General features: G+C 45.3%; 1 protein-coding gene across 1 annotated transcript in view; it reads right to left on the bottom strand.

Moving 5' to 3' along the window:
• Positions 1–5,767: 5,767 nt before the first annotated feature.
• Casq2 (calsequestrin 2) overlaps positions 5,768–13,192 on the bottom strand; it is a 59,471-nt gene continuing 52,046 nt past the window's right edge. Inside the window, exons 9-11 of the mRNA XM_021157821.2 lie at positions 10,013–10,113; positions 8,064–8,138; positions 5,768–7,088 (exon numbers count right to left, since the gene is read on the bottom strand). Of these exons, the coding sequence (XP_021013480.1) occupies positions 6,864–7,088; positions 8,064–8,138; positions 10,013–10,113 (401 nt within the window). The 3' untranslated portion in view covers positions 5,768–6,863. The remainder of the gene's footprint in view (positions 7,089–8,063; positions 8,139–10,012; positions 10,114–13,192) is intronic.

Here is a 13,192-nt window from a genome sequence, read left to right as displayed (position 1 = left end):
CTATGCAACGTGCTTCCCTGGTGGATTAGAGTGGGACGGAGTTTTCCAGCCCCTTAGAGAGATTCCTGGAGCCTGAGGCCGTGCCGGCAAGGTGGCTTTCTCAGAAAAGTCCAGTGATTCATTCAGCGAGATAAAGACACTTTTGAATTAACTCCCGGGGACAAATGTAACAACCTCCTGAGCTTTTATCTTGAATCTCTGATTCTTTTGACCCTGAAACAGCATTCGGATAAAAGCATTTGAGCGTGCAGATTGTCTGGCTTTGCCTGTCTTTCTGTCTCTCTGAGCCTTCAGACATGGCCAGGTGCGTTCCCTGGTGGATTCATTCATGTAGAACAGTGGTTCCCAACCTTCCTAAGGCTGTCACCCTTTAATACAGTCTCTAATTTTGTGGTGATTCTCAACCATACATTTATTTTGGTTGCTACTTCATAACCATAATTTTGCTCTGTTATGAATCATAATGTAGATATCTGTATTTTTTCCGATGGTCTTAGAAGATTCCTGAGAAGGGTCATTAAACCCTTCCCCAAAGGGGTCATGACCCACAGGTTGAGAACTGCTGATGTAGGCCTTGCCAAACTGCCAGCCTACAAAAACATCAAACAACAGACCCTTGCCTAGAGAATTAGTTATGGCACTGAGACACCTGACACACAGTGACGAGTTTAGTTCATGCTGTATTACAAGTACTGTAGTGGAAGCATGCGGCATAGCTAGGAGCCAGGAAGGGAGATGCAGCCCTTGCCTTCAGGTGCTGTTGCCCCTCCGTTATAGACATGAAGGAATAGTCATCTAGTATGATCACTGTACCTAAAAATGGGACCACAAAGACCTCTAATGTTAATAATATCTTATTTTTATGTAGGTTACTCCATGCTTTAACTTTCCAGCTCCTCTGGACCCGCTTAACTAAAGTTAATTTCTAAGTGTTCACAGAGTGCGGGACACCAGCAAGGATGCAGCCATGGCAGGCACTGTCCCACCCAAGGTATGAATTGAACTCTTGATAAGGACCAGACCAGAGATACCTGGGCCAGGCCTTAAGGGAGAGGTTATCTGTCAGGTGCTTTTGTTACCAAGGATTTTAATCTCTGAATTTTGAACCCAGCTTCGATCCTTATCTGGTAGAGTCAACAATACAAAATAGGTAGCCAGAGACCATATTACTCTTGAATAGTTTAGTGCCGTGCTTTGTAACCAAGAGAGGCAGTTCTGGCTTAGCCTGTACTTACAGTTAGCAGATACCATGTGTGTATGACCACGTCTGAATATATGTTGCACTCTCACTGGACATTTTTGAACATATAAATGACTGAATTATATGGCTCCTTGCCATGTACACAAGTCTCTTTGTGTCATGAAGGTTTGCTGTATGAAATGGACTCTGATCATGACATTGGTGAGGGCTGGTGTCTATCATGGACACACTGTATCTAGTATCCAACGTTATTTGGCTTTCTTTTGGGTCCTCCATTAGTGCCCTCGCCCCCTTCCAAATGAGCATTTACACATTGAATATGCTCTAATCTTGGAAATTGAGATTCCCGTGGTATACCGTCTCTCTGACTGATGTGAGTATCTTAGCTCTAAGGTCTGTTTACTTTTCAGGGAACATCTTCGATCTTGATTTGATTTTTCAGCAATCTCACATGTTCCTGTGACAACCAGGGGACATGTGATAGAGGAGGGGGGCAATGAAAGGCAGTGAACAGAGTAAGGAAAACGAACAGTTGCTGATCATTTTATGGGGAGGGAAATTCTAAGTGAATAGGTAGCAAAAGATAAAACCCTTAGGTTCTCAAACCTGGAAAGGAAGCCAACCTTGTGAGTAAATAAAAAAAAAAAAAAAAAAGAGAGAGAGAGAAAACAACAACCAAAAAGAAAAAAAAATGAGATGTGGGAAGCAAGAGACCTGGTATACATTGGATAGGGGTGTGAGATATACAGACTTACTTTAGATGAGGGAGCTAGATTAGCTGATGAAGAAATGTTGCTGCTTTCTGCCTCTGCCTCTGCACTCAGCTCCCCTTCCCTTGCATGGAATGTTGATAGCACACACATTCTTGCCAGTTTCATGGACAGGGATCAGAGAAAGCAATTGACTCGGAGATACTCATCGTATAGATTAATGATAAGCTGTTTCCTTGGGCCATCAGCCCAGATGCTCACAGTTCATAAGTTCACAGCAAAACCTGCTGGAAAAAAAATTAAAGCCACATGCAGACCGCAGCCAAAGGCCCTTTTCGCTTTCGGCCTTTTCCCGGGGTTGCCGCTGTAGAATGTGGAGGAGTTTTGAGAATCTGGGATGGTAAACTGCCATATTAAGGAAGTGGGGTGAAGATATCAGGACAGCAGTAGGGAAATCCCAGAGCAAGAGGCAGGGCCTGCTGGCACAGATAGGATCTCAGCTATAGGAGAGAAGAGGCTAACTCACCATTAGTGCCAATGTGTCACGGGACCATCCTCTAGTTACACAGGCTCCGTTTCCAAACTTAGAGATGACTTTTGGCTCTGCTTTCTGGGTCAATGTCCAAAGGTGTTTCTGTGGTCTAAGGCTTTATAATATTTCAGGAAATAATGAAGTTGCCTTTTTTTCAGAACGAAAGCTGGGTGCTTCAGACATTTTTTTTTCTCTCTTGCTTCTCTGCTCAGCTGCTCCATTTACAACCTGCTTGTTCTTGCCTTCCCTAATCTATGTGTGACAAAGATTGGGAGTCTGCCGGTCTCTAGACTGTTAAAAAGGCTGTGAGTTTTAATGGGCGAGTGGATGAATGAGAACAGAAGGACATTCAGCATCAAAGCACTGACTACAAACTAATCGAACGTTGTTACGTAGGAGGAGTGTCAAGGCGGATGGCAGTCCCAGGGTTACCACTCTGACTTGTAGTTATCGATAAAGGGTTCAGATTATTAAAATATCACACTGATTCCAAAGACTCCTCTTAATCCATCTTGCAAATATTTTGGTCTGCTAGGTGGCTGTGGTCATTCCATTCCCACATGATGTGACACGTCTGTACTCCTTTCTAGCTGCTGCTCTGTCCCTCACAAAGGAGGGCTGTGTTTCTGGAGGACTTTGCTCACTTGAGGAAAAAGGTCACCCTACATGGCAAGCATCCTTTGTGAGCTGAGAAGTTTTCCTGGTCTGCTTCTGTAGCAGTCTGCTATCCTAAGCTAATCCAAACAGCTGATGCCATGCTACAAAAAGCTTTTGGTTTATATTCACTTTAAATAATCACTGGGCTGAGTTTGTGTATTTTTAATAGGGATAATAGCCATGAGGGTCAAGTTGTATCATGTTTATAAAGTTGTCACAAGATTTATTGCTTGCTCACCCAAATTTGGGTAAAGTAGAAATGACTAAAACAGTCTTTCCCCTAAGGTTGCCATCAGACATGTATGTGATGAATGTGTACCAATGAAAGTGAGATTATATGTAGTCAGCACAAGGTACAATAATGGTTCCTCACAGGGTGACAAACACGAAGTCCAGAAGACCCGAGGGGTCACACTCTCTTCTAGAAAAGGCAGGATCTTTTCAAGTTCTGAGATGCAGTTTCATCAACACACACTGAAGGGGATGCTTTGTTCCAGATAACACTCATGATCTTACTCCTCGTTTTTTAACAGGATAGCAGGTCTTGTGTTTTTTAATTAGCCCACATTTTTTTAGTTTTGTTTGAGTTGATTATGAACTCAGAATGGGAAGATAAATGGTTTCAAGCAATAAAAAGAATTATTGGAAATTCACTTGAGTCTGTCCTCAGACATGCTCTGAGGGAAAAAGAATGCAGTGTTTTGGTTCTTAATGCAAATCCTTTTAAGTATAAAATGAAGGGTTATCTGTGACCCTTCAGAGTGTTTGTGTAATGCTGAGAAGTTGCTTGAGCTCTCTTTGCCTCTCTTTATTAAGGACAGTAACAAGACGAATCTTCTAATCTGCACTAAGAATTAGCTGTGATAACATGGAAGGCATTTAGCATTGTACTCCAGGCATGCAAGAAAGTGCTCAATCCATATCAGCTTAGAGGGCTCAGGACTGACTACACAGCACCGTCCAGGCAGAACCAGATGGACTCCCAGAGATCCTAATGCAGGACCATCAGAGCATAGTTTCAGCTTCACGCATATTTATAGGCCTCTGAGAATACCAGATCTTCCTGGGCTGAGAAACAGACCACTTCTGCAATGGACCACCTCCCTCAACTCCTTGGCTACTTGAAAGTTTTAGCATTGAGACCTTGAGGGACACAATGACTTCCCTAAGAGTTTGCTGGAGCTTTGGCTGGGCTTGGGTGGGTGGAACACAGCACAGCCTGCTTAGTTTTGTGAGGGGAGAAAATTATATTGAGGCTCTGCTTTATAGGCTGAATTATGCATCCCCAAAATCATGCATTTGAACACAAGGCCCTTTCAGATGATAATTACAGTGAAATGAAGTCATAGTAGCAAGACCTTAATTTGACAGGACAGGCATCCTTTCTAGAAGAGAATTACCTATTTACTACAATATATTTATCTTCATCATCATCTATCTCTATAAGTTATCTGTCTGTCTGTCTGTCTGCCATATGCAAACAGAATGAAAAGCCTCAAAAAAAGCCCTGAGCAGGAACCAACACAATTGGCACCTTGGCATTGGACTAAGCTGTGAAAGGCAGACTTTTACTGCATAACCCGCCCAGACTGAAGCATTCTGCTGTGATATGAAGGTGAATATCTTCGAAGACTTATGTATTGAAAACTTGGGCCCCGATGCAGCTATATTCAGAAGTGGGGCTTTAGAGGTGACCAGATCGTGACATGACTAACCTCATCTTGGCTTGTTCTGAGTTCACAACTGTGTGAACTCTTAGGAGACTGGAAAGAAGGTCACTGGAGGGAGGGACACTAAGGGATAGTTTGGAATCCTGATCCCTCCCTCGTTCTCTGTGATTCCTGACTGCAGTGAGGCCAGCAGCTGCTCCCATGGTTCCCTTCTGCCATAGCTCCAGCTGCAGGCTGTGGAGGCATCAGACCTTAAGCTAAAACCAATGATATTGTAAGCTGAAGTAAAATCCCCTCTTTTCAGTTGTTTCTCTCAAGTATTTTGTTACCTAACACAGCGTGAGGCACCTTATGTGCCCTGTAAGCTCCACTGCCCAGCACAGCGAGGCAATGGCAGCTGCTTTGGCTGACCCATTGTTCACTGACTGATTCAATAACTAAGCCCTGCTTTGTGATGAGCAAAGTGCTTGGAATACAAAGATAAGTAAACGCCTTGTCCCTTAAAGCCTGCATTTAGTGAAAGGATGGCCATGTAGTGTGTTATCAATTCAATGATGAGTGCTGTGACCACGAGTGTGCACCCAGTGCGGTGGGAGCAGAGGTGAGCAAGGCACTTCCAGGGACCTAGACAATGGCATAGACAGTAATAGCAATCATCCAGGCTGGGGCTTCATGGAAAGGACAAGCGTCGAGGGGAAGGAGAATGGATAACGGCTTTGTTGTGTTGAATCTGAAGTTTGCAGCTTGAATCCAAGTGGATCAAACACCAAGGTCAAAGATGAAGGGAAGAGACCCACAATGGAGGTCGTTAACACTCGGGTAGTGTTTGATGGGTGTGGATGCTCATGCCTGGAGACATGGATAGTGGGGAGAGACACAGTGAAATGCTAAACCTAGAAGGGCAGCCAAAGGTGCAGAGAGGTAGAACTGGATCCAGCCAGGCAAAACTGAACAAACCCCCAAAGACCGGGATAGGATCATCAAGATCGCCTCGATCTTTTCAAAACACGAGTCTAGTGTCCATTAGTTTATTACTATTCCATAAAAGGACTGCCCCAGTTTCAAAAACAACACCACACAGAGTCTTCTCCATGTTAACAGATTTCAAAACTAAGTTAGGACACTTAACAACTACCACTACCAAGCACACTGTCACTTTCCGACAATTCAAAAGGCACTGGGGGATTCTTTTCTTTTCTTTTCTTTTTTTCCTTGGTGCCTCAGGGCATCGTGAACTCTTAATGGTCGCTGCCCTGGTCAAGTGTGGGAGTGCTGATGAAAGGGGAGAGTTAATTGACCATTGGATAAAGCGATTTTAACTCAGAATGGGACAGCTCACTAGCGGGGACAGAGAGGGTGCATTCAAGTTCCCAGCTCACTCTGGGCAGCCAGCAGACCCATTCAGAGACCTAAACAGTCTCCATCAGAAAAATGAAAAGCCTTTTATCCTTCAGCCTCTCTCCTCTCTTACCACTGGTGAATATATGAGGCTTGGCAATTTCATGGGATGTTCATAGAGCTAGATGACCCCCACTCATCATCCTAATATTCCAGAAATGATGGCAATGCCCACACATTTCAAGGCATTTAAATTGACATCCAAAGGCTTGGGTCTGAGTTCACAGATGCTCTGGGTTTGGCGGGAGATTAGATAATCATGTGGCCTTCCTGGACTCTGATCAGAAGGCCACTCCCTGCTTGTGAACTAATAGCAAGCTGTCAGTTCTGTCACCATCTGGATCAAAGACAGTAAGTAAACTTGAGTAGAGGTGTCAGGAGACACAGTCCCCAGACTCCCACAATTCCATGACCCTGATTGTCTAGCAAAGAACAAGGGCTGTTTGTTCCTCAATGGTTAGAAGTAGTCAGCATGGGACTCACTCCCCTTCTGTCCCTGCACTGTGAGCCTGCTGGGTTTGGAAAGGCATTCACTGAAATGTACCGCTCCTGCCAAGAACAGACTAGAAAAAGATGCTGGAGAAAGGAAAAGAGCTGACTAGGTGTGGGCACCACTGCTTGCTGCCCCCCCTTGGGCTGTCTGTATGGTACATGGTGGTTGTAATGTCACTCATCAGAATCACACGGGGCTGGAGCTATTCATCGTCATCATCGTCATCATCGCTGTCTTCGTTATCCTCATCAGAATTATCATTATCATCGTCATCATCATCGTTGTCATCACCATCATCATCTTCCTCTTCATTGTCATCATCTTCAGTGTTGATCTTTCCAGAAAGCACATCTTCAATCCAGTCTTCCAGCTCCTCGGCTGTGGGCAGGTCGTCATCATCTGGGATCTCCATCCAGATACTGTCAGCCTGCAATGAAGAACAGAATGAGCCAATGAGCAAATGGGTGGGGGCCGAGGCAGGGCAGCATTTTCCAAGCTGTGTTGAATGGGCCTCCAAGTCTCTCACACCTAGCAGGAATACATACAGATAGACAAATGCAAATGCCAAGTTGCAGAAACGGTCTTGCACAGTATTCTGTTTCAATAACAGTAAAAGAAATCTGTATTCTACTACCCAAGAGAATACATCTGTGCACACACGCGCACACAAACAAAATTAATTATTAAGTAATTAACTTTCATTCAGATTTCAAAAGTGGTTCACAAAAGTCAGGAAATGTATAGACTGCTAGGGCACTTTCTATGGGGCAAAAAGACATTGCTAATTGGCCCTATTCACAAAAGATTATTCCTGTACTAGCTGAGGTGGGCCCTCATTATAGCTCCTTCTTCCCACTGTTAACCTCATTGAATCTGCCCCACTTCTGTCTTGTTGCATATCAGATGTCTGGACTGAGTCTAAATTTCTTCCCACTCTGTCACATCATCTCACTAGCCCTTCTCACCCTCAGTTCATCAGTGCTTAAACTTCTGTCAGGGGGTTTCTCTTCTGTTGTCAGTGTCACCTGACTACAGAGTAGGTGGCCGCTAGCATGGGATTCTGGGTATCAATCTCTTATCCGCCTTAGGTAATGGTTGCTCTGGGCATGAGCAGCCTGTGTAAGAAGGCCTTGTTCTTTAGTTCAGGAAGAGAGCACAAGAGAATGTTCTTGGGTGGAAAGTCCTAGGTCAATGAGTCAGGTTAGGCTAGCTCCATAAGCAAGGAAATGTACTCCTAGAGAGGGTTGGGACTGGCTAGAACCCAGTCTTGGGCCATACTGCAAGAGTTTGGAAAAGACCCAAGGGTTCCTCACTGCTCTAGACTCCTGAGTGATTTTGTGCTTGGGCCTGCATAGCTGCCAACAGGGTGTCTGACCAGCCAGCCCTTGGTAAGAATACTCACATCGGTTACATTCACCACCCCAATCTGTGGCTTGAACAGGTCAATCTTGAAAGTCTTCTCCCAGTAAGCAACAAGCTGCAGCAACAAAAAGGCCAAGTTAGACAGTGGGTGGAGGGCTCTCCCTGTGACTAGACCCACCTGCCAGCCTTCCATAGTAGCCGGATAGGGACTGGTTAAATGCCTTTGAAAGAGCTGTGGACACTTAGGAAATTGAAGGCTGCCTCCAGCATTAAAGCTCTTTAAAGCATTGAGTAAAAGATACTATAGCGCTAACTGTGACAACGTAGACCATAAATGCTTCCACAGCTCTCAGGGAGACTATCACAAAGATGGCTATTCCCAAATTTGACTCGTTCACTGATACTTTGTGTGTAATGAAAGAGCCATTTCTCTCCACCTCCGTTTCAATGTTCCATTCTTAAAATCCCTTATCTGGTGCCTCCCAGCCACATGAGATGGCTGGGAGAACTCTGATAGGCTCTAACTTGGCATAAACTGCAGACACGAGCCAAATGTCTTCAGCCCAGCAGGGCTCCATCTGGACAAATCTCTGGCTGGGTCAGGCTAACTGAGCTAAAGGCGTCCATAAAGCTAAGAAAATAGAGATGTTCAGGGGCAGGGGTCTCCCTGGTAAACGCAGGGCCTAGAACAGACTGGGATGTTGGTGGGTTTGGAAATTAGAACTCTCCAGAGATTGCTTGGCAGGAACCAAGGTCGATGTAGAACTGCCCAAAAGAATGGCCGATCACTTAAAAGTTGACATAATGAAGCAGTCCAGGGAAACGGAACATACCCAGCATTAAATCAACAGATTAAGCCTGTGTGCTTCTGTGGCCATGGCTTTCTTATGCTGACCCAGAATTATGCCATTGGCTTCAATTACCATGGAAGTCTCTGCCTTTGGTTCACCCAATCTCAATGTGTGTAGGATTCGATGTCAGCTCTTGCTGTCCAATCAGTTTCACAAGTCATGACCTATGTATCTCACAGCCAGAGAGCAACCGAATTTGTATCATCACCAGCAGTTAACCTTACCAGAAACACTCAATAGAGCAAGCTATGACTTCACTATGAGTCACAGTAGGGTTTAACATCTGCTCGGTTTAACATCACCCTTTCTTCTTGAGGTAAGAATTCTAATAGTACCTGGTTTTAGGGCTGTTGAGGGAATGAGCTATGAGGACATCATTAAACAAATAACTGTAATCTAAGACCTATGTGTTAGTCTTCAAAGCATTTGAAAAGACCCAGGTTCTATGTCATGCAGTGCTGGGGATCCTGGCTCTTGGTGCCACATTGAACTTGGCCAATAGGGAACATTCATAGTAGCAGAGGATGTGGCTTCCTCCACTATCATCACTGTGTCCATGCATGGTGTGAATTCCATGTACTGTGTCCAAAATTAAGAATTAACAACGCTTTCTTGCTATTGCTCATCAACACAGGCTAGCACCATGGTGGCAAATTTCTCCTGCCTTCCAAGGAGCTGTGACAAACAAGCTAGGCATGGTTTCTGTCCTCAGACTGGATGCCCCTTTGCTTCATCAGGGTCTTAAATCTGCAATTATTCCCTAATAATTTAGGTTGCTTCTAGAGTCTCAGGGAGTGGTGGGTAGAGACACAAAGGGGTCCTATTATTGCTTAAAGAAGGAATGTTTCTGCCACCCCCCCCCCCGGCTTGGCCTCTCCAAGAGTCGTCAGCTCTTGGTGTCCCAGAAGTAAGGAAAGTAAGTCTGGTCACTACAATACCCACACGAGGCTATAGGCTCTAGTAAAAGTATATGAACACACTCCATACGCATTAGCCTCTGGGCTTCTTCAAACACATTCAACTATTTTAGTTTGTCCCTCACACTTGAATGTTTTGTGCTAAACACAAATATGGGTGGTAAAGGCCCTGATTGGTGGGGGGTAGGGGGAGGGCGGGGAGGTTGGCCTGGGCCACTCACCAGTGGAAAGTCGTCTGGGTCAATCCACAAGATGCTCAAGTCAGGGTTGTCAGTGTTGTCCCGGGCAACCTGTTTCAGGATCTCTAGGAACTCATAGCCATCTGAATAGGGTTCAAGAAAGTTGAGTCAGCCAGCATGCACACTGCTCCTCATGAGGAGCGCGAGAGCACGGTTTTTCCACAAGGCTTTCTTGGCCATCTGGTACATACCCTCAATTACAGAGTGAGTCTATAAAATGAGTCAGATGAAGAGCCGCAGACACAAAGGAGCTTCGACACAGAAAACAATGGCAACTTTGAACAAAGAAATCTGAAAGGTCACAGCGAAAGGCCCCATTCTAAATGAAGGGTCACCTTCATCTGTTCACCAGGAGATGAAAACTGAGTAGCTTTGGTGATCATGGCCAGTCCCAGGGCAGTGGAAGCTGTCTGCCTGTCCCCAATAATCCTGTATTTCCAAGCCTGTGCCATTCCTGGATTTCCTACAACATCTGCTCTACAGACTAAGAGCAACCTGGAGTCCCCAACACCTTCAAATGGGGTCAGCATCCTTCTTTCTTCCCATTGCTCCAGCACAAGCTTTGGTACACACAGCTTTCCCTGCCCTCTGTCAGCAGCTCTCTCTGCCCCAGAGAGGAGAGCTGAGTCATAGGAAAAGCAGAGACAAGTCTTCCACACTTGGAGCCCAAGCCCTACAGCATACAGGTTTTTTCCATAAGCAAAATGTTTGAAAGAACATTCAGTAAGTGATACTGTAAACCCTGAACACCCCCCCACACACACACACAACTAGAGCAGAGACAAGTGGTTTGATCTTGGTAGGTCCGTGGCAGTAAATGTGTGTGTGTGTGTGTGTGTGTGTGTGTATGTGTTTGCATACACGTGAAGAACAAAGTCATGTATTTACATCTCTACATGAAGAATCTCTGGAAGTTCAGGGGATCCAGAAGAGAACTCATACTTTGCTGAGCAATTAAATTAAGGAAAATGGAAAAAATCAAGGAAGCCCTTAGCAAAGGCCCCTACTACTCATGCAAGAAAGTTGTGCATGAGCCACCAACAGCCAGTGTGTCTTAGAAACATGAACAGAGATGTGATCGAGGTGGCAAATATGACAATGTCTTGCAGGTGGGAGGAGGAGGCTGGGGTGACCTGCTTGGAACAAGGACCACAGAGCCAGCCGAACAGACTTCTCAACAGATGCCAGTGTGTGCAGATGACAAAGATCCCATCCATCCATATCTGGGTACCAAGGTGTCTGGTGGGGCTAGAGGACCAATTGTCAGACCAGCTTCCACCATTCAGTAGTGCATCATTCAAGATAGAAATTTTAAGTCCAGTTCTAAATAATGGTTCCGTGCTAGCTGAGTTGTCACGTCACACCCTCTGGACAAACACAGGGGCTGTACTTTAGAATCCACATGCTTGCTGCCAAGCGGGTGGGGAAGGGGAAAACAGAGTCTGTATTGGCTGCATATAGGTGTGACTGGAAAAGTCCAGACTCCCTTCTCCAACCCCAGTTGTCCTTGCTGCTGTTTGAGTTATGCTGTAACTCCTCTTCTGGCCTTGTGGTAATGTCCAAGGAGGGTGTAATATGGAAGTTAATGGAGAGTAATAATGTGGATTTATGGTTTCAGATGCATAGACCAGAAGAGGGCATTCCTCCCAGACACCTGCAGCTGTGACTCCACTCCTTGGAGAAGAAAGGGACAATAACTGAGGTGACATGGCCAGTTCTCTGGAAGATGGGATGCAAATGTGAAAGGGACCTGGATAGGTTCGTAAGTCACAAAGACAGCAAGGTTCAACAACACAGATGATGTTCAAGTAGACTTGAGTTAGTGTGAGGCTGGGTCCACTGAAGAGAGCAGAGATTCCTCATGCCACAGTTACAGAGGAGCAAAAGGAAGCAAAATTTGGGTTCTGCAAAACAGTGCATTCAAATCTGTGTTAAACAAAAGAATTCATAAGGCTTAATTTCCATGTTTAAGATTGTATGTGGTGTGTGTGTGTGTGTTGTGTGTAAAGAATGTTTTTCATGTTATAGGGAGAGCAAGGCAAACTCAAATACTATCTATTCCCAGAACAAAATGAATGCAGTTGACATGAACGGCACAAAAACTAAATCAAGATCCAAGGACAGCCTTGGGATGCCACGGCTAAGAAACTCTCTATGTGCACCTGCCTGTAGCTCTAGGGATTTTCATTCACTTTTGTGCCACACTTACACACATGACTCTTGGGACCAAGGGACCTCAGTCCCAATCCCTTAGACTGTCACTTAAGGCAATATCTAAGATGTCACCTTTCCTTGTGAATTAATGGGTTCATGATAATAATAGCTACTTGTCTTAAAGTTTGCTTTTACATGCGCTTGCCTATCTTCTGTGCATGTACATTTCTGTGGCTCACGAGGGAGAGGGTTGTACACATGCTACCTTGTCATTGTGTGTGTGGACACCAGAGGCTAACCTGCTGTCTCTCTTCTCTGCTGTTCTCTGCTTCCATAACATGGGTCCCAAGGTTTGAACTTGGGTCTTCAGGCTTAACAGCAAGTGCCTTCGCCCACTGAGCCATCTTGCCTATCCCAGTAATAGCTATTTCATGGCAGTAAAGCCCCAAGCTGACAAAGAGCTCCAAGCTTGTAAAAAGCCCCTACTGGAATCTCCCCATCTTTTTTCTAAGAGTAGGCCCCTCTTCCCCTCCCAAAGTCTGACCCCAGAGCTGTTAGTCCAAATACATACAAATCTCCCTTTCTGCACTGCCTTCTTCTTTGATGGACAGCCACATGCTGCTCGGCCCCCCTCTTATACTGAGCTCTTCTGGAGTAGGATGCTTGTGTTTCATCTTTGTGTTTGTCTGTATGGAAGATTTTGCTGCCTTCACTTTCCAGAGAGCTGGAAGGAGGGGGCTGGCTGCTGTCATCCATGGGTAAGCAACAGAGCAGAACAACTCGGGTCTTCAAGCTATGCCCACAGCCATTCATTACCCATCCTCCCTCTGTGGTCTCAGTCTCGGAATCCCTACCACATTGCTGCCAGCTTCCCTCCTTCATTCTGTATCTGAGACTCCCAAGCCCTCTGTGAAACTTAGTTCTCAGGGAGGCCCAGGCTAGGCGAGGGAGGAGATGTCCAGTGTGGCCTTGATGCTGGGATGTGGGTGGGGTAGAGGGGATTGTGGG

Source organism: Mus caroli, chromosome 3 (assembly GCF_900094665.2).
Source record: "Mus caroli chromosome 3, CAROLI_EIJ_v1.1, whole genome shotgun sequence".
NCBI classification, from domain to species: Eukaryota; Metazoa; Chordata; class Mammalia; order Rodentia; family Muridae; genus Mus; species Mus caroli.
This window is presented reverse-complemented; position numbering and strand designations above follow the sequence as displayed.